Genomic DNA, 22563 nt, shown 5'->3' with positions numbered 1-22563 from the left:
GATTGATTCAGTGACTGGGATAATTGGGATGGGAGTGTCAGAGACAGTGCGATTGGCACAGGACAGAGCGGAGTTTAGGGCTGGTGTACATAGGGTCGCTATGAGTCGCAGGCGACTCGACAGCACATAACAACAACAACAACAAGGCTCTGTTTAACTGCTTCTCAAGGCTATGTGGTTATTTTATACCTCAAGTTTTTCACTGTGACAAATCAAATTCTGATTTACAATTTTCGCTCAGTCTTAAAAAAATAACAGCATAGAGATACTTTTATCTTTTCTCTCTTAGTCAAAATCCTTCAGGTTCTAAAAGGAAAAGGAAACAATCTGCAGACCATTTTAAGAATGCCTTTTGAATATAATGTCATTTTAGAATGTGTAGATACTGTAAGGGGAAGTGTAAAAAGTATCATAACTAGAATTAAAGAAGTATGCTTCCATCTGAGCAAATACCAGTTAAGGAAATATAATCTTTAAAACAATTCTTTCTTTTTTGAAGATATTCTAATGTCAAACCTAATAATACATTACTTACTGTTTTTCTGGTTGAACTACTGCAATTTTTCTCTGCTTACACACTGTAAGAAGAAAACAAATATACATGCTAAGAAAAATGGAAATATACAGGAAAAGTTATACATGGCTGAAGCTTACATCAGGACATTTAAATCCCCATTCTGTATATATTTCAATTTTGTCAGTTGCTTTTGAATCTCTTCCAGCTGAAGACACTCCTTACATGCAAGTCTAACTGCTCCAGAGGGTTCTCCAAGCTTTAACCTTTCAGAAGCAGATCATGAGGCTTTTCTTCCAAGGTGCCTCCAGGTTGGTTCACACCACAAACCTTTCAGCTGAGTCAAGCACTGAACTGTATGCACCACTCAGGACTCCACATATATGGAGGAACTAGCAGGAGTGGCATCCACTTCCTAAACAACATGCCTCCAGAAACTCTATGAACTTTGATAAATGTGGATAGTTACATAAAGATTTAAGGCCTTTTGTTCATGGGGTTGCTATAATTCGTGCTTGACGTGAAGGCAATCAACAACAACTGTAAATTAGTGGTCTGTGTCTGATTATCTATACTATGTGCATCTTCTGGGTATTTAGTCTTTATACAATGAGCAAAACTAATATTTCCAATGCTCCCTGGTTTGGTCAACTGCAATGAATATTTTCTAAGCAGAAATAAGTATACAAAAGAAAAACTAGCACAGGATTCATAGGGCCTAGAAGGTTTCCTGTGTTTTTCTTTAAAGGAAGCGGAGGATAACATGCATTTGATGTCAGTAGCAGATGCTTATTGCAGTCCCAGCTGGCACTGGAAAGGGACTACATGGAAATACCTTCTGAGAACTTCCCAGCTGAGCCTGATCCAAATTCCTAACCAACAAAGTCTGAATGACGTTCTAATACATGATGCAGCATAGGTGAACCTTGAAATATCCCCCTAAGTGGAAAGAAGCCAGTCACAAAAGAATGCACATGTATTTACATGAGTGTGCAGAAAAGGCAAGTGTGAAGAGACAGAAAAGGAGGACTGGTGGCCTAGTGGGCAAGGAGCTGTGTTGCCAACCAAAGGCAGGTGGTTTGAATCTACCTTCTGATGCTCAGAAGGAAGATGGGAAGCCTGCTCTCATGCAATTTACAGCCTCTGAAAACCTACTGGAGGATCTGCTATGAGCTGGTTAGCACATAACAACAACAAAAAGGAGACAGAAAGTAGACGACTGGTTGTCTAGGGAGGATGCACAAGGTGGTGATTAATAATGAATGTGAGATTTCTTTCTGAATGGTAAAAGGTTTTAAAATTACATAGTGGTGATGTTGACAAATTGTACATAAACTTTTTTAAAAAAAAATCCAAAACACTGAATTGTATACTTTCGAAGAGTAGACATCACAGTATGTAAATTATATCACACACAAAAAAAGTGGTTAAAAAGGGAGGGGGAGTATAAAATGGGATGTAATTTCCAAGACTGGTGGTAGTGGTGGTGGTGTTGTGTACCGTCGAGTCAGAACCAACCCATAGCTGACCCTCTAGCGGGTTTTCAGAGGCAGTCACTCAAACAGGAGATTGCCCATCCTTCCCCCATGGAGCAGCTGGTGGATTTGAACTGTGTGCTTTCAGGATTGCGGCATAGCTTCTTGCCAGAGCCACAGTGTTCCTTTTTCTAAGCTTACATATTTAAAGGTTCCACCTTTTTTAATATCTACCTGTCTCTTGAAAAGAGAACAGCTTTCATGCTGTGAGGAGCCCCAGGGAGAAGCTGAGACCCTTCTGAACTCATCAACTTAACTCCTGCCAACTGCCATGGGAGTAAGGGGGTCAGAGCCTCCTCAGGGGCCAGGAGTCGGCTCCTTTGCTTGACACCTTGACTGCACTGTGCCAGCGACTGGATCCAAAAGACTCAGCTAGCTGTACTCAGATTTCTGACTCACAGAAACTTTAATAAATGCTTGATGTGTACAGTGATTATCTTCCTATGCATGGGTAGCTAGCTAACCAGAAGTCATTTTGCTTTTCCTGAAGTGTCTGGATTCACCCCAACTGGTCGCAGTCACAAAACAAAATTATCTAACAATCAACTCTCACTGCAGAAAAGATGGATACCTCGTACCTAGTGCTCGGCGAGGGGCACTGAGAGGGTGGCCATTGGTTTCACACCAGCCCAAAGGAAATATATCCATGGATTCCACACTCACAATATATTCAGGAATAGGCTTCTTGGAACCTGTGTGGATTTAAAATAAATAAAAGTAAATGTTTATCTGCGTATATATGTATATACATATATTAAACATTTATTAGACCATCAAATAAATGACTTCTGTTGGAATAAGACACAAAGTCTGTTGAGTAGTTTCCTTTTATTGAGAAGCCTTTTTTTTTATGTGTGACAAATGTGAAGGTAACAGCAGTAAACTGTTCCCCAAATATACTGACATTAAGGACCTAAATTAGTCAGAGAACAGCAAAAAATATTAGAACTGGTATCATTCAGACAGTCAACAAATATCAGTCAATGCCTTGAGATAACTAGAAGCCAAAAGCAGAGAGGTAGTTCTCCCTGATTAGAGTGTTAGTTCTGGTGCTGGGGAAGAAGCCAGAAGGCAGACCAGTGAATTCAAATTGGGAAGTGATGCATGCAAGTTGCTCAGCAGGGGGCTACATGAAAGGGTACCTTCAATACAGCCCTTGACATCTGCATTAAATACCGATTCCACAATCAGAAACAGTAGCTGCCTTCTCAGAGTCTGCCTATTTGGCAGCAAAAGCAAAAAGCAAGCCAGGCTGCAGTGCACAGTCCCCATGGTGCTGAGGACTTCAGAGGGGCGTCTGCTGCCAGACCTGCCCTAGTCACAGACCATCAATACCTCGTCTACTTTATATGCTTTTTGATTCTGCGGCTTACTCCCTCTTGAGCACATGAGATATATTCTTGCTCATGCACATGTATTCTGGTAACATCAAAGAATAAGCATTTAACTTATACTTTCCCCTATCAAGAAAATAGGAGAAGTAGAAGATTTTTTTTTATTCACAATTAATTCCTACCTACAATTTGGAAATCCAGGAAAGGAAGCAAAATTGTTAGCTTAGAACCTTGCATTACAAATTAAAGGACTCTGAGAAAGACCCCAATTTAGCTAATGTCCTGTAACATCCCATGGTGCAGGAGTAAACAGGAAAGGCAACATCGAGTGGTCACGGGAAGACATGTGGCAGTGTTTGGGTGCTAACCTTCCAGCTGGAGCCACAGGTAGGAACCTCTCACTGCAGTGATAGTAGCAATGCACACTTCTTCCCGGAGAAGAGGGTTCACTGCCTCGAGCTTCATGCTCTCTTTAAATTCATGTTCGGAAATTGACTAGAAGAGAAGTGAATTGGATCAGATACACATTCAGAATTAAATTATGTGCTCAGCCAAGAGACCTTTTTCAAATACTATTTAATCCATATATTCACACTTCAAAGCTGTAATTTTATTTTCTTTCTTAATGAAACCAAGGAAAAATATATCTGTCTCCTCTGGTGTTAGAGGCAGTATGTGGTCTTTGAGGTTCTTGCATCCCTGTCTGCTATTAACTGTGGACAAACTGTAGAGCCTCTCTTAGCCGTGGTTTTGTCATCTGTTCAATGATGCGAAAAACACCTTGCTCACTCGGCTGTTGCTATGATCAAATGGAATAAGGTACCTAAGGCCTTTAAACACTGTTAGTTCAATCCCCGCCCTAAAGGGTCTTAGCCTACAATAACATGTCTAGTGTCAACTTATGTGTCTATCACAAAAGGCATTTAGGAAAAATAACCTTTAAGACATCAGAAAAGGAATCTTTAAAACAAATTTGGCAGTTTCTGGGTTAATATGGAGAACTGGACATCTGTATTTGATTATACGTTCTTCTGACAACCCAGGTTATTGGTTATCATTGCTATTTTTATAAGGACATAAACCCACCTAATGGATATCATAAAAGCAAACAGCATTTATAAGCTAAAATGTCAAGTGTTAGTAAACTAATGTGAAAAAAACAAAAGGGGAACCTGAGGTGGCAGTGAGGAAAGCTAAGAGCTGACAGCAACAGGTACTAGTCAACTAATATTATTGATAGGTGCCAGTAAGTCAAGTATGACTCACAGCGACCCTATGAACAAATAATCTGAATCCTCTTCTGTCCTGTGTCACCCCCTCACACTCCCTGACACACAAGACCCATTTTGGCAGTCACCATATCAATCCACCTGGCCAAGGGTCTTCCTCTCCTTCACCGACCCTTCATCTTTTCCAGCATCATACTGTTCTCCAAGTAATAAGCCCTCCTAGCAATGTGCCCAAAGTATGTGAGGCAAAGCCTAATCATTCTTGCCTCCAAAGAGCACTCTGGCTTCACCCTCTCCAAGAGACATCTTGGCTGTCCCTTAGCTCCTTTGACTGTCCATGGGATGTTCAGAGCTCTTCTCCAACACCACAATCCAAAAGTGTCAATTCTTTTTCTGTCATCATTCTTCATTGTCCAGTTCTCAGAAGCAAAGTAAGTAATCATAAAGACTATGGCCTGAATCAGAGGCACCTTAGTCTTCAAACAGCCATCATTACTCCTCAATAAATTTGGAGAGGTCCCTAACTACAGATTTTCCCAGTACAATGTATCTCCTTATTTCCTGAATGCTGGTACCAAGGGTATTAATTGTGGATCCAAGCAAGATGAAGCTCCTGACAGTTTCAATCTCCTCTTCATCCATGATGTTGTCTATTGGTCCAGTGGTTGAGAATCCTTGTTTTCTTGACATTGAGATGCAATTCATATCAAAGGGTGCTGCATTCCTTGATCTTCGGCAACAATTGCTTCAAGTCCTCCACAATTTCAGCAAGCAAGTTTGTATCATCTGCATAACTCAGGTTACTAGTGAGTCTCATTTCCCTGATGCTACATGCATACACCATTTGGATAAATGCATTTTTAAATAGGTTTAACAATTTCTGTCCACTTACTATTTCCACATTATTGAACCATCAATAAGCTGAACTAAAATGTCAAATAATAAGAAAATTTTAAAACCAATTAATTTTTATAGTAAGTGAGTTTTTTCCATAAGCCATTTCTGCTACAGCCAGTGAGGTTCTAACTTGGGTTGGATGTGATGACTAACTTCCCTGCAATGACAGTGGACACCAGCAGCCCTGGCAGTGGCTGGGAGGGGATGGGGTTTCTCACCAAAGGGAAGCACCTCTGGGGGGCAGCTTCAGCACCACACTGTTTGAGGTAGTCGGCCCAATCAAAGTCCTGGCTCGGGTAGCCTAGCGGAGACAAAAAGAACAGTGAGTGCCCCCTGCACAGGCCTATGTTGCTTTACCACTCAGCTGAGTGTGCATCCGCCACTTCCGATTTTGCTCATCTGGGGTTTCTGATCATTCTGCAGGTTATCATTCTGCCCTCGTGCCATCAGGTTAATTCCAACCCCCCAGGACCCTATCAAAGCCCAGGAGTTTCCTACGCTATAATCTTTTCAGAAGCAGATGCTAGGTTTTTCTCCCTCTATGGCACCTGGTGGGCTGGCACTGTAGACCTTTTGGCTAGCAGCTCAACACTTAACCACTGCACCACCAGAACTCCTTAGAGGCAGAAAGGTACTTTATGAACCCAACATTTTGTTAATTTTTTAAAAGCAGCAATGCCGGCTAAACTATAATAACACAATAAAATTCTACAGATAAATTTCAAAACTTTCAAGTTTCAAAGCATCTATTTTGTGCAATGTTTTTTACATGGTTAGTTTCTGACAATTTACAAAAAGAACTTTATATATTACAATTGGATTTGATTTGTAGTCTATAAATTCCATCTTATGATCCATTCTATTATGACTTAGACTCTGAAAGAAAAGCAGCAGTAAATCTACAGTACAATTTAATCAGCAAGCAGTATTTCTCTCTGATAAAAAAAAAATTTCCTTTGGTGTCTCAGTTAATACAATCCTCTCAGATGAAAGGCTGTTTATTTTGTTTTCAGATTCATATTCTACAGAAGCTCAGTGTTCTCAAAATCTAAATCATGAGTTTATTTCAGAAAAAGAGTCTGACTACTCGCTTAAGCGTACAAGGTTCTCGAGCCCCTAACTCAGCACCATCGTGTGCGAGAAGTTGGGCCAGCTCTCCAGGTGTCTAAGCAGCTCTCTGATCCTGCAGACCTCAAACACAGAGTGGACCCCTTAGGACTTTGACATCCTACAGCCAAAGAACCTGGAAATCATGTTCTCTGACTAGCTCAAGCTAGTACCATATTACCTCTCTGCCCTCACCTCAATTCCTGACAGTAAACTACATTTCAAGTACATAATTCACTACCTTCCCTTCATCTAGTCAATTGTCCATTATAATGCTACATCTCTGAACACCTTTCATAATCACGTTTCCTTTTCACACAAAGGCGTTAGATAAGAAAAGAAGTGGGATGGATGTAGGGCCCTTCTGCAGAGGGAGACCTTCTCCTGTGGCTGTTACTGCACTGCTCACCTTCACCCTACTTCCACACTGTATTAACTCGAAGAGATGCCTGGGAAATTCTGCCACTGTTTTTCCCTACACACCTTCAAGGAAGACACTATGTCATACTCAGTTTTACCTCCTCAGTCCCATGCCTGATTCATAGCAAACACTCAATGAATGTTTATTGGGTGGATGATGGCTACACAGAAGGCAGGTTTTATGACCCCTGTTGACAGAAACAAGCACATCCAGCAGAGTTCCAGCAGGAAACATTTATAAAATAAAGTCGTATTTTACTAAATGAATCATAATAAAGTACACAGAGAAGGTCCATCAATATCTGATTAGCTGAAATGAAAGCCAGAGAAACATCTGACACTTTAAAGTAGGGTTTTCGGGTATTTTTAAGTTAAAAAAAAAAAAAAGAAAATTTGAGGGAAGCTCAATTAAGTTCTATTTAAGAGCTCTGATACATTGCAAACACTAGGAAATGGAGCCACTGCTTTCCCACTTGAAGTCTCTCTGAATCCCACTCATGCCCATAAATCTTTCCTGCCCCCCATGTTGGTACAAAGTTTACTAGGTCATACAACGTGGTTTGCAGAAGTGATGGGAGAGTCCAGTGACAGCAACTGGTGGGTGGCTGGTTCCTTTTACCCAAATGGAGACAAGACACTTTCCCCTGGGACTGCCACCTCCCTCCACAAGACAAACAGAATGCAAGACGGTCACATGCAGCAATGACAGGTTCCACGGACACACAATTTGGTGGCACTGGCATATCCTGATGGGGCCTTGGGATGCCACACAGCAGGCAGAAGGCTCTGGGATGGGGGGAAGGGGCTAATGCTACATCCATACACCCTCATCAGGGGTGCCTAGATGCCCATAAATCTTCCACTTAAGTGCAAAGTGTCTCCTTCTATGATGAGGTCCAGTAACCTAAAAATGTACCAAGTCTTTGCCTCCCAGCTCTGGCCCCAAGCCTGTCCTCCTGAGCTGGCTCCCAGCAGTCTCTGTGAGTACTGCCCCAACCACCTATGATCTCCTCACAGGCACAGGTGGGAAAACTAAAGAGCCAGCACTGAGCTCCAGGCTTGAGGCTGGTTTTATGAAGATGTATTTGTTAAGGTAGGAGATTTGAACATACTTTATTTAACAGTGTCTTGGGCTGATTTATACCTATCACACACGGTAAATATATGGTATCTGAGTCTTAATTTACACTTCTCCTGAACCATAAATACTAGCAGTAGGCTAAGGCATGAAGAGAAAGCAGACCAAAGAGCTACATAATTCTATCTGGTGTCATTTAAAAAAACCCCAACAACACACCACCAAAACAGTCTTTTTGGATGAATAACTCAGACATGAACGAGATACACACCTGGAGGGGGGCTGATGTGCAAACCATTCTTCAAACTCCACTGTACCGGGAAAATCCCAGGACTGTCGGCGTGGCACACAAAAGAACGCCGTGCGTGGTTCTCTGGTCGCAGATCATCCATTTCCACCAGAAAGTACTTCTCATCAAAAACCTGTGCATGCAATTTAACAGGTGAAACAGACAAATGCCTGTTTGCATGTGGTATTAATGTCTTTTCCTTGGCCAAGAATGTCACGGAAGTTTGTGGCTACCAACCAAAACCATCACTCTCAAGTTAGTTCCAGCTCCCAGCAGCCTGTAAGGCAAAACAGAGCTGCTCCACAGAGTCTCTACGGCTATAAATCTTCTTATTTTTTAATTTACTCCACAGTGGAGTTTCCCCCATTTAGGGAAATCACAGGGGTTAGCCCATCCGGAGTACAACGGATAAGCCTTGCCCTCGGAAAACCACCTTCATAATCATGGTCTCTCCCCTGCCAGGTAAGTATCAATAAGGCTGTAAATCTTAACTGAAGCAGACTGCCACATATTTCTTCACAGAGTGTCTTGCGGGTTCAAATCACCAATCAATATTATAACACAGTAAGTAATAATACTAGCACTCAATGAATGTTAGCTCTGTGTCAGGCACTGTGTTAATTAAATGCTTTCTATGTACTATTTTAATTATAATCTTAAAAGCGGAATCGGTTTCCTTTCCTAACAATCTAATAAGGCAGATGCCATTTTCAACCTTATTTTGCAAATAATTAAACTTAGTTTAAATGAGAGGTTAAAATAGTTTGCCCAAGGTTATACATTCAGGATAAAACAGAACCTGAACTCAAATATGAAAATTTAGTTTGAGCTTGGTAAGGAGTTGGCTATGCCAGTGCATTGGTTTCTTCATATCCCAGTCCAACTGTGAGGCCAAAAAGAGGACTACAAGGAACTCCTTCAGGATCTTCACATCCCACATCCCTTCACTCTCCACACGGGCCTTGTGACCCCATTTGAGAGTTCAGCATTCCTCCTTGCTCTGCGAATAGTCTTCTAATAGGCCTGATAATATCCAGGCAATGATTCCCCTTAGTGCCCTTGACTTTCAGATTTACACTCAAGTGAATGGGTTTCTGCTCTAACCCTGAACTTCTCTCCTGTGTGCCTGCCTCAGTTCCAGTAACATGACAGCCTGCTCTGTTCTTTTGGTATGTATTGACTAGAAACCCAACCTTACTGTTCTCAGTCTACTACAGTACAGAAGGATGAGTCTAGACTTTATAGCTGGAGTTGTCCTACTACCAGACCCCTGAAATTTAATGCCCGCTCCTCCATGATCGCACATGTCTCCTACCTCAGCCTTGCATCTGGTTGGGTACTGATAGCTCTGCCAGCTGCCATGTTTTTCAGATATTATGGGCTACCTGCTGGTTAAATCTCCTCTGGTTAGTTACATCTAAGCTTGTCCTCCAAAACATGCCCTTATTCCTCTGGTGCTCAAGCATCAGTTTTACCTTAGTAACTGTAGCAGGTGAGATCCCAAAAGGAGAGCAGGGGTCCACAGCTTCCAATTTCATATTTACAGAGAAAGTATGGGTGCCAATCACTTGTTTGTCCTGAAATGCAAGCATGATGGAATGAAAAGAATAGTATTTTCCTATTAGGAATGAAAAGATAGTATTTTCCTATTAACTATATACATATATATTCAAGAATCCAATCCCTGGAAAAAACTATTCAGGAGAGGGAAAAAAAACCTCAACCCACAGACAAAAGTCTGCGAAAGAACTCCTACACTCTACAGTTTGAACACAAGGGAGATGAGGAGGAAGCAATAAATTTCTTTTATAACAATTTAGGCTATGTAGTTAAGAAACAAAGAGAGAGCTACGTTGGCCTAGTGGAAAGGAAGTTATGCTACCAAGCCGAAGGTGGGTGATTTTCATCTGCGGCCCTCGGCCAGGTTCAAATTGTTTTCCTGTCAAACATTCTTCTAGGTGGTATAGCACTGGTCTGTGCATTGCTGTACAGAGGTAACTCGTGGTTGCTGTGATGCTGAAGACTGTGACAGTGATGTGCCAATCGTGGTAATGGGTACCCATGGTGGATAGTGTTGGCTGGAGCTTCCCGACTAAAACAAGCCTGGAAGCAGGAGTGGCATCCACTTCCGAAATGGCTTACCTCCAGAAACTCTATGTACGAACAGTACTCAGGCTGTTCGTTCATAGGGGCGCTATGAGTCGTCTACAACTTGACGGCACTAAACAACAACAACAGTTAAGAAAAAGGCTTAAAATGCTTTAAGGAAACGGTCGAAGAAATAAAACACTACTGTTAGAAAAGGGAGGGAAAAGATCATCTCTCCAGCTTCGGGGCCTCCTCCCTCCCTGAGGGGACACAGAGCTCTCATGACCCCCGGGAATGCCTGCTAATTCTCTTCTCCCCCAGTTGCCTTACTCTCCTGTGAAGAGATAATACCTACCTTTCACCAAGTTTCAGCCTCATTCAAAGCAGTTGGATTGTGGAAGGCAGGCTGTTTTTAGCTCATTAACTCTGGTGCAGCCACATACTTCAGGCATGTTGCTAGGAGGAGCTATTCCTTGGAGAAGGGTATGATGCTAGGATGGGTAGAGGGTCAGCGAAAGAGAGCAAGACCCTTGACCAGGTGGACTGACACAGTGACTGCTGCAATGGGCTCTAATTTGTCAGGAAATGTGAGGATGGCACAGGATAGAACAGGGTTCAGATCTTTTTTTCATAGATAGGGTCGCTATGCCTCGTACTTGACTCTACAGCACCTAACAACAACAACATCACAAAGTTTCTGTTCTTACCTTAAATAAGTAAGATGGTAACGGCTCTTCCTCCTCTTTCACTTTGGCCAAAATCTCTTGCCACTCAGCTTCATTTTTTAGATGTCTGATGGCTTTAGCAAAACAAGACAAGATGCTTTAGATTATAAGAAAACCTGCATACTTCTTAACTGCTCTGAGAGCATCCATAAACACTGAAAATGGAGAGTTCAAGTTCACTTATACCTAACTTCACTCAAAGGATTTGCACCTTAACCTCAGTACTCAGTTGGCTCTGGCTGGAGCCCTGGGCCTTGCATTAAGATCATCAGGGTTACTGTAGTCCATAAAACAACAAACATGTATTCTCAAATGGGGTGCATAATCACAAATGCAAATGGATTTTTAAAATAACCCGAGTTACAACATTTTGAGAATTTCTTCCCATAAATAATCTGCTGTGAACCCACAATCTATTCTACCACTACACTAATCTGACTACTGACAAGAAAATTTTCCTTTAATTTTATCAAGGGGGTCAGTACGGGTACGGACAGAAATCTGTGAAGTTTATCAGTATGTGTGGTAAATTACAAAAGCAATAAAATCAGAAGAAAAATAGGCACTTTAAAACTCCGCATAATTTTTTTTTACACCTCAATTATGTGAACAAAGGTTTTCATACTATTCAGAATAATGTACTTTCCAGCCTCACAGATATGAATGACAATAATATAATAATGAAAAGAAAAATGGTATATTACTCTTTACCTGATGGGGGCTGGAGTTCATATCCCTGTTGAGTGGCCCAACCAACGTGATGAAGAAAGGGATCCAGGTAATACAACCAATGTTCAAAACTGTCAGAACTTTCAAGTCCTTCATACTGCAGCTTCAGTCTTCCCCCAATGTTCTCTACTACAGTAACAATCCAAGTGCTTAAAGAGTCTTGAAAAGCTTGGCATTCTAGCCTGGAACCTGGAGCAATAAGGTCTAAAGGATTCTTCCCATTTCGAAGCTGTAGGTAAGAAAGAAAAATGATTACCTACGATAGGTTAACATAATACAAAGGAAGCCAGAACTCTGGTGGCTTAATGGGCAAGGAATTTCACTGCTAACCAGTTTAAATCCATCAGCTGCTGTGTGGGAGAAAGATGGGTAATCTCCTCCCATGCAATTAACAGTCTTTGAAAAGCTTCTGGAGGATCAGCTAGAAGTCAGTTTTGACCTGACAACAATGAATTAGTTCAGCTAGGTGGAGTAACAACTTAAATACTTGACCATTTAAAAACACACAACTGCTCTGAAGGAGAAAGGTGATCTGCTGCCATGAAGATTTAAGGTCAAAGTTACTGCCATGGAGTCAAAACTGGCTCACAGATCACCTGCCACTGGCTTTCTAGGGCTGTAAATTGCGGAGGAGATTGCTCTTCCTTCTCCAGCAGTGGAGTCGAACCACCGAATGGCATGGGTTTGGGGCCAGAACAATCTATGAGGCATCAGTTCTGCTCAATCACATTTGGCCTCTATGCCTCAAAAATCAACTTGACAAGGGAGCTCTGGTGGCCTAGTGGCAAGAACCTGCACTGCAATCCCAGAAGCACGTGGTAAGAATTCACCAGATGCTCTGCTGCAGAAGGCGGGACAATCTCTTCCTGTACCAGTCAGATCCAATTTGATGGTACACACACAAAAAAAATAATTAAAAAAAATTAATTTGACAGCATGTAGCAATGTAACAGTTTTTAAAAATCAAGTTTTAAATGATATAAAGTAGCCTTTATAGCATATCTGTATAAGAGCCAGTGTTGATTTTGTATTATCAAGTTGCTTATTATTTCTTGATCATAAGAAAATGTTTACCTGAAAAAAAAATAAAACTAAGAGATCTAACTTTAGGGCTATGTTAGTTTTATTTAGTAAGATTTATAAAGAAAACTATCATTATTACATATACTCTGATTGTAAAAGCAAATATATTTTGTTTTTCCTATTTCAATCTATGATCTATTGTGAGTTGTTTTACATATGGAGGTACGTTCTTTATTCTTTTGATGTAGAAAACCAGTTATCCCAGTACTGTTTATTAAAGACGCTGCTTGATAGTTTTAGCATTCTTGTCAAAAATTAGTTGACCATAGATACATGCTCTTAACTCTGGGTTCTCAATTTTATTCCATTGATCTACTTTATCAACATTTCAAGGTTTTGAGCTAAAAAATCAGCTTCTTTAATTAGTTAAGTATGTTTTCTCAATGAGTAGAGATGATAGAAGGAGAATTGATGCCTTTGAGCTGTGGTGCTGGAAAAGAGTATTGAACACACCATGGACTGCTAAGTGAACAAACAGGTCTATGCCGGAGAGGGTGAAACCAGGCTACTCCTGGCAAAAATTCTGAAGCTTCGTCTGACATACTTTAGACATGTTACAAAGAAGGACCAGTCCTTGGAGAGGGACATCATATTTGGGAGGGTGGAGAGACAGCGCAAAAAAGGAAGACCCTCAATGAGATGGATTGAGGTGTGTCAGAGACAGTAAGATTGGCACAGGATAGAGCAGGGTTTAGGGCTGTTATACATAGGGTCACTATGAGTCGTAGGCGACTCGACAGCACATAACAACAACAACAACGTTTCCTTGGAGCATGGTAGACTTTTAAAGGATTAAAATTAGATGGGAAGTTTAGGGGACAGAGAGTTTAAAATAATGATGGTGAAATAATTTTGAAAAGAATTCTGAGAATGATAGCACAATTTGAGGAATGTAATCAATGTCATAGAATTGTATAAGGAAAATCTTAAGTCTCATTACTCAGCTATATATTAAAAGCTGCAATTTCACTCACTGTCAACAAGTCAATTCCAACTCTTAGCAACCCTGTTTCTGAGGCTGTAAATCTTAAGAGGAACAGACTGCCCATCTGTCCCCCTCAGAGTAGCTGATGAGTCTGAACCGCCTACCTCACAGCAGACTGACAGGTTATGCCCTAAGTCATCAGGGCTAAAGAAGAGAAAAGAAATACTTGTAAGTCATCATTTCACTTCTTCTACATGGGTTTGTTGTTTTTTTTTTTATGACTAAGAACTACTGTGTGTTATTTACATATTCATGTACATGCAAAATGGCATATGAACAATGAAGGAGCACAGTCCCAGCTGAAAGCTGGGAAGCAGATCCAAGAGCAGTGCAGGGTATTTTGTCTGTTCACTTGTTGACAGCTTCATTTATTCATTCCATTTTAACTGAGTGTTTGGTATATACCAAGCTTTGTTTAAGTAGAATGGAGGGAATTGAAGTCTATTAAGTAACTAGAGTTCAATAGGAGTGTTTAACAGCGAAGTTTTTAAAAAGGGGAAGTTGACACAGAGCACAGTATTAAACTTAATGAAAACTACAAAACTTAGAGGAAAGTATATGGGCAAATCTTCATGACCTTGGGTTAATCAAAGCCTTCTTAGAACATCAAAAGGGGAAGAACAAAAGAAAACACAAACTGGACTTTATCAGAATTTAAAATTTTTATGCTATCAATAAAGTGAGAAGACAACCTATAAAACAGAAATATCTGCAAACCCTGTTTCTGATTGTGACCTTTTATTCAGATTATATAAAGAACTCTTGCTCTCTGAGCCATCAAATAGTTTCCAACTGACACCCCACATGCCCGGGGGGTTTCCTGGGCTGAACTCCTTCCAGGAGCAGATGAACCAGTCTTTTCTCCCACAGAGTCAATAGGTCATTGAACCACTGATGTTCAGTGAGCACTGAAATGCTCAATCACTGCACCACCAGGGGTTCTCACAAAACCCTCTTACAACCCAGCAATAAAAAGGCAGATAATCCAATTTAAGAAATTAATAGAAATATCTTTCTAAATAAAAGATACCAAGTGACTGATGAAAAGATATTCAACTTCATCAGTTACCAAGGAAATGAAAATCAAAACCAGAGTAAGACACTATTTCATACACTAGGATGGTTATAACTAAACAGACATTGGCAAAGACGTGGAAAAATTAGAATCATCAAACAATGCCTGAAGGAAATGTTAAACAGTATTATTTTCACAGATGTTTTTACCGTGTGCTGTCAAGTCAGAAATGACGTACAGCTGACCCTCCAGTGGCTTTTCAGAGGCAATACATTGCACAGGAGAGCAACTGGTGGATTCGAACTACATGCCTTTGGGAGTACAGCACAGCTTCTTATCACTAGGACACCAGAGCTCCCTATGTTCACAGAGTTCCCTATTTCCCTATACGTTATTCATTATATCTAAAATGTAGAAACAAACCCAAATGTTCATCACCTGATGAATAAGTAAACAGAATGCAATATTCACACAATGAAGAATTATTTAGCAAAGAAAAATAAATACAACGTGACTAAATCCTGAAACATTAATCCTAGTGAAAGAAGCTAGTCATAAAGGCCACATATTAAATAACTCTATCTATGTGAAATGTCAACAAATAAATTTATCGACACAGACCACAGATTAGTTGTTTAGCTTTGGGGAAGAGGAGGAAGGGGACTGACTGCTAATGGGTTCAGGCTTTTAGAGGAAGTTGAAAATATTTTAAAATTAAATTGTGGCGTTAGCTGCACAACTCCATGATTATACAAAAAAGAATTTCAATAGGCAAATTGTACGGCTTAATAACTATCTTGATAAAGTTGTTTTTAAAAGGGGTTTGCAGGACAGTCTCTACAGTTAATTATAAAAATAAAGTCATCTATACTCAGTATTTCACATATGCCACAAGAAACATCATTGGTATGATAGAATGTGACAAGAGATAATTTAGAAATGTAATCTGCTTGGCTCCACAAATCAAAAGACTAACAGCACTAGGAAAATCTGCTATCAGGGACCTCTGCAGAGTACTGAATAGCAATGATGTCAGTCTAGAGACTAAAGTGTGCCTGCTCCAGGCCATGGTCTTCACAATTACTTGCTATGCATCTGAGTGAGAGATGGACAATGGCTAAGGATGACACAAGAATCAATGCCTTTGAACTGCAGTGCTGAAGAAGAGTCTTGAACATAATATGGACTGCCAAGAAAACAAACAGGTCTATCTTCGAGCATGTGAAACCAAGTTTCTCTTTGAAGGCTAGGATTTTGAAGCTTGTCTCACATACGTTGGGCACGTGACCACAAGGGACAAGGCCTTGGAGAAGGACATCATGCTTGCAAGGGTGCCTGGACAGTGCAGGAAAGGAAGACCCCAGACAAGATGGATTGATACAGTAACTGGGGCAAAGGGAGTAGGTATGTCAGAGTCATTGAGACTGGCCCAGGAGAGGGCAGGCTTCAGAGCTGTTGGACATAGGGTTGTTATGAGTCACGGCTGACTTGATAGCACATAACAAGAACAACATAGTCAATTTCACACAAGGACTGCTCAGAGCAGGTAGAAGATAGGACTCTATGTGAGAGGTTCAGTTTCTTTTGGGAAAAGAAAAGAGGATTCCACGTCATCTGGTGCAGATGACCCAAATACCCATGTGGAAGGGCTGGTCAGGATGGGAAACGAAGTCACAAGCCCAAAAAGGGCCCACCACCTAAAATTAACCTCAGAATTAAGAGCTCAAGGAGGTCACAATTCCAACTACATAAAACAATCTGGAAACCTCAAATTTACGAATTCTGAATATTTTTAATCACTGAGCAAGCTCCTAGTTTGTAACCTCTGAGGGGTAAGTTTAACTCTTTCAAGCCTTCTGCTTTATATCTTTCGTTGTTGTTGAACCTATGTTTTCAGTAATTAGAAGTTTGTTGTTGTTGGGGAAAAAACAGTTTTGTCTTTATTTTTTTGGGTAATATTTTGACACAATTAGTGGGACAAATATGTCCCAGAGAGTTTCTAGTGCTGGGATACGTGGAATAACACTTCTCCCTCTCCCTCTCCAGATACATGAAGTTGCATAGGCACCACCAGGTGGTGGCACACATTGAAAGTAAGAAAGCTGCTTCCCACTAAACCCTAGAGGGAGTGGGAAACACAGGTGGGCACTGTGTATCTCACAGGTCATGAATGGGTTAGTTTACCTAATAAAGCAAAAGTCTCTCAATACCTACGCCTATTATCTCTATCTTGTTGTTCTTGCGTACTGTGGAATCGGAACTGGCCCACAGCTGACTCTCCAGCAGATTTTAAGAGGCAGTTAATTGCACAGAACCACCATCTTTCTCCAGTGGAGCTGCTAGTGTATTTGAACCCTGTATCCATGGCTTGGAAGCAGGAGTGGCATCCACTTCCTAAACAACATGCCTCTGGAAACTCTATGAACTTTGATAAATGACGATGATTATAGAAAGGCTTCAGGCCTTTTGTTCAGAGTGTTGCTATAAGTTGTGCTTGACTTGATGGAAATCAACAACAATAACTCAATCTTTGGCTTGAGTATAACTCCTTACCACTAGGCCACCAGTGCTCCCTAGATCTCTAGTAATAATGCTTATTTGCTAAGGAGTAGTAAATAAGCAACCTATTTTTAGATTCCTTGGATGGGAACTATCACTGAGGACTAGCGAGGTTTCCCATATTGGCTGTGTATGCAGTAATACTCACGCCCTCTAGCAGCGGGACAGGAGGACTGCACGCTCCCAACAGGGTCTGCCGCAGAAACTCATCCCAGTCAGACACTTTGTCTCTGATGCCTGCACGAGAGGATAAACGGACTATCACTCATGCTGCCCATCACACAGCACAGAGACACTGAACTGCCCCTTGATCCAGTGGAAATGGTTTGGGGGTACATTTATTATGTTAAAATTTAAGAATTTCAATATATTTCTTCCCTTTGAAAAACTTTAAAAGCTTGAAAATATAAATTATGAAAATTCTTTATCAAAAAACAGAACTTCCCTCTCATCAGTTACTAAGAGTTGTACACAAAGCAAAACAGGCCCATTTCCTGTTCCTATAATTTTACCCCAAATGTATCTATTTTAGTTTTCAATATGAAATTTTTCAAACATACACAAAAGTAGGAAAAAATTAATTAATCCCAAAGTACCCTCATTTAGAAAACTGTCACCTTACAGCCAATCTGTTTCAATGGCTAGCTAAACTCAGAGGTGTTTTTGTAAATAAAGCTTAGACCACAGTCCTTCAAGTTGTCAGAGGTTGTAAACCACATAGGCAGGGACTGCCTACTTTCCCCCATAAAGCAGCTTGTGGATTTGAACTGCTTTGCTTTGGGTTCACAGTGCAGTTCCTTTTTTTTTTTTTTTTTGGATCTTCATTATTTTTTTGAACATTTACAGAGATTTTGGATCTTCATTATTTTTTATTAGTTTATTTACTAGTTTACTAGTTTATTTACAAAATTTGAATGAATTTTTTTTCACACCAGATCCTTCCCATTTCCCTCACTCCTCCCCATCCATCAAATTGTGTGACCCCGTGATTAATCTCACTCTCTGCCCCCTTGGATCCTCATACTTATTCTACAATAATGTTTTCTCGAGTGTTTGTCCTTATGTGACTGAGTTAGTTCACTCAGCCTAATGCTCTCTAGTCCTTCCCAAGTTAGGTAGTAATTTACAAAATCATTTCTCCTGAATGCTGTGTAGTATTCCATTGTGTGACTGTATCATAATTTCCCAATCCATTCGATTGTGTTTGGAAATCTGGGCTGCTTCCATGTTCTTGGCAATGGTGAATAACACTGCTATGAACTTTGGTGTACAAGTCTCCATTTGAGCCTCAGATCTCATTATCTTGGGGTATATTCCAAGCAGTGGAATAGCTGGGTCATCACAGTGCAGTTCCTTAACACTAGGCCACCATAGCCATGGCCATACTGTTGATATGTTATTGGTGGCTGTTTTCATATTACAAAGCCAAGAACTGTGGTGCTGCAACAGGGACTGTGCGGCCTCTAAGGTCTAAAATATCTTCTCCGAAATGGTTTAGGGGGGGGGAAAAACCAAACACGTGTGCAGAGAGAGAGAAAAATACAAAGCAAATATGGTAAAACATTAACATCCAGACAGTCTCTAGTTTTTTATGCTGTCCTTGCAATTTCTGCGTATCGGAAATTATGTCAAAATAAGAAGTTAAAAGAAAAACATTTAAGTGCTGTTGTTTTCTTAGATTTTAAGTGTTTCTTTTTCCCTCATGTGAGCCTCCTTCCTCATTTCCCTTACTCTGTCAGTAGGCTCTTTGCAAGAAGGGCTTCAGTTAATTCACTGGAAGAGTTCACAGGACTTAGACTGTTAGGGAGGGAAAAGAGGGAAGGTGATAAAAAAAGAAACAGAATCGACAGCACAGCCATCTGGCCCCAATGTGCTTAATGACAACCAGCCTTAAGATTCTCGAACTCAAAAAAGCCTCACAAAATCTTACAGAATGACAGGCAACTGGTGCTCCCCAGGATAAACCTGAGGCTTTCCAGAGCCCAGAAAACAACTTTAACAAGGAGGGAAACATGTATTTAGTTTTGATAAATATTTTCATTTAAATTGTCAAGATAAACAGTTAAATGCATGGGTGAAGGGAAAAAAAAATCTCAAGATAATGGAAGGCAAAAATTTTCCTATAGCAATTATCACCATCACATCTTGATAGGAAATATTGTATTTTATAACCTTCTGGGGCTGCAAGGGTCTTCTTATTCTGTTCACACCACCCGATGGGGTAGAGATCCGTCTTCCTGATGTCACACCAAAAGTCTGCTCTCCGGTCCTCCCCATAGCCATCGTAACGGAGAAGGAGCAGCTGCTCACAGGCAGTAATGATAGTGGCGACCCAGTAGGTTTCAGAATCTGCCTTCACAGCCACCTCCAGTTTCATCCCAGGAGCAAATCCATTCTGCAGACGTGTATCCACCTGAATAGGGAAATGTTATTAACCAGCAGACAAGTACCTCAAGTATTTCTTTGGCTAACATTCCTTTTTAAGACTTGGCAGTTCTAAAGCTCTAAATGCAGTAAAATAGTCTCAGGGGAAATCTGAGAAATTCCAGTTCTAACACACAGGAGCGCTCCAAACCAAACAGAAGAATAGCAGCGCTCCCTTCTAACTAGCACTGAAGAAAAGGAATTTTAATAGAACTAAATATAATAATCAAAGCAGTCTATTATGATTAAAGAAAGTGTTTTCTATTAAGCATTCAAACAACTCACCATTCACCATTTTTAACATTCTTTAATACAATATAGTTTCAAGAATGATTTCTAGGAAAGTTATGGAACTAAAAGAAAGAAAGGGCAAAAATAACCTTTGTTGTTGTTTGCCATCAAGTCAGAACTGACTCATAGCTGATCCTATGGCAGGTTTTCAGAAGCACCACATCACACAAGAACAGACTGACCATTTTTCTCTCACAGAGCAGAGGGTGGATTTGAACTATGTGCCTCTGGTTTGGCAGTACAAATCTTTACCAATAAGCCACCACTGCTCCCTTCTAGAGCACCAGATCTCCCTTATCCTATGTAATATATGTAGGGAAACATACTGCCCTATTATCCCAAAGAAGCTCATTCACAGCTTTAGTTTGCTTGGCTTAACAGTCAACACTCTTAGCACCAGCAGCCAGGAAATTAAAAGACGAACTGTGATGGGAAAGTCTGTGGTTAGAGACCTCTCTAAAATGCTGAAGAACAACTATGTCAGTCTAGAGACTAATGTGTGCATGATACAGGCCATGGTCTTTGCAATCACTTGCTATACATCAGAGAGTTGGACAATGACTAGGGATGATGGAAGAAGAATTGATGCCTTTGAGCTGTGGTGCTGGAGAAGAGTATTGAATATACCATGGACTGATAAGAAAACAAACAGGTTTGTCCTGGAAAGGGTAAAGCCAGGCTGCTCCTTGGAGGCAAGGATTCTGAAGCTTTGTCTGACGTACTTTGGACATGTTGCAAGGACATGAAGAGGACCTTGAAGAAGGACGTCATGCTTGGGAGGGTGGAGGACAGCGCAGGAGAGGAAGAGTCTCGATGAGATGGACTGATTGAGTAACTGGGGTAATGGGGGTGGGTGTGTCAGAGACAGTGATATTGTCACAGGATAGAGCAGGGTTTAGGGCTTTTAGGGTTGTACATAGCGCTGCTGTGAGTCACAGGCGACTTGATGGCACATAACAGCAATAACAACAACAACAATTTTCCCTCTCTTAAACGTATTCCAGTATAGATGATAAATGGCCACAAAGGCATGGTTAACAAGTCTGGATTTATGTGTTCACAAAATTAAGGGAGTAAACATACTGTGGGCAAGAAGAGCTAATCTTCTCACTGTTGGAACTGTAAGTTACAAATAAGGAAAGGAGAAGACTAGCATGAGCTCTCTGACTTCAGCTTATAATTACAAGTATTAGGCTAAGTTAAGGATGACAGCAAGACAGACAGACACAGACATGCTGTTGTTGTTGTTAAGGTGCTGTCGAGTCAAATATGACTCACAGCAACCTTATGAACAACAGGTCTGAATCCTGTCATACCCTGTCCTATCTTCACCATCTCTGATACACTTGAGCCCACTGCTGCTGTCACTGTGTCAATCCATCTCATTGGGGGGTCTTCCTCCTTTTCACCCTTCCAAGTATAAGAACTTTTTCCAAGGAATAGCTTCTCCTAAATGCACACATATATGCATGTATGTGTTTGTGTTAAATATACATATAAAAATTCACTGCTATTGAGCCAATTCTGACTTATAACAGCCATTGCAGAAGAGCAGGACTGTCCCACTGGGTTTTAAAGACTGTAATCTTAATGAGGGTAAAGACTGTAGATGTCAAGAGACAATAAGGTTGACACAAGATAGAACAGGTTTCAGGGCTACTGTACATAGTCTCAAGTGACTCGACAGCACATAACAATAACAACAATAATCATTATGAGACTAGCCTGTTTCATCTCTCAAGCTGTCACCTTGTTGGTTATAAACAATTTTTATATCCTAGCTCTTTGAACTGAGAGCACCTAGAAAAAATTATAATGAAGATGACTCGAAGCATATATTAAAGACCCTCAAAGACTACAGCTACAACATAAAACAAAAGCCCTCACAAGTGGACCAATGAACAAGATCATGATAAATGAAGAGAAGAATGAAGTTGTCAATCATTTTACTTGGATTCAAATTCAACACCCATGGAAGCAGCAGTTCAAGAATTTAAAAGTCATATCACATATGAATTAGAACTGTTTAGTAGTGGGTGAGTTTTTCTTTAAAAATGTGTTCATTTCTACCATTTGACCCAGCAATCCCATTACTGGGAATATACCCCAGAGAGACCATGTCTGCCATCCAAGCAGATATATGCACACCCATGTTTACTGCAGCTTTGTTTACAATAGCAAAGAGTTGGAAGCAGCCTAAGGGCCCATCAACAAACGAATGGATAGAGAAGCTGTGGTATATCCACACAATGGAATACTAC

General features: G+C 40.6%; 1 protein-coding gene across 1 annotated transcript in view; it reads right to left on the bottom strand.

Moving 5' to 3' along the window:
* Positions 1–22563, bottom strand: part of SFMBT1 (Scm-like with four mbt domains 1) — a 54003-nt gene that overhangs the window by 22726 nt on the left and 8714 nt on the right. The window contains exons 3-12 of the mRNA XM_006892233.1: positions 19760–20000; positions 17736–17824; positions 11928–12174; positions 11199–11290; positions 9879–9980; positions 8386–8536; positions 5728–5810; positions 3752–3878; positions 2628–2741; positions 536–578 (exon numbers count right to left, since the gene is read on the bottom strand). Coding sequence (XP_006892295.1) covers positions 536–578; positions 2628–2741; positions 3752–3878; positions 5728–5810; positions 8386–8536; positions 9879–9980; positions 11199–11290; positions 11928–12174; positions 17736–17824; positions 19760–20000 — 1289 coding nt within the window. The remainder of the gene's footprint in view (positions 1–535; positions 579–2627; positions 2742–3751; positions 3879–5727; positions 5811–8385; positions 8537–9878; positions 9981–11198; positions 11291–11927; positions 12175–17735; positions 17825–19759; positions 20001–22563) is intronic.

The sequence above is a fragment of the Elephantulus edwardii genome, unplaced genomic scaffold (genome assembly GCF_000299155.1).
Source record: "Elephantulus edwardii isolate Elephantulus edwardi_28Jun2011 unplaced genomic scaffold, EleEdw1.0 scaffold00113, whole genome shotgun sequence".
Lineage (NCBI taxonomy): Eukaryota > Metazoa > Chordata > Mammalia > Macroscelidea > Macroscelididae > Elephantulus > Elephantulus edwardii.
This window is presented reverse-complemented; position numbering and strand designations above follow the sequence as displayed.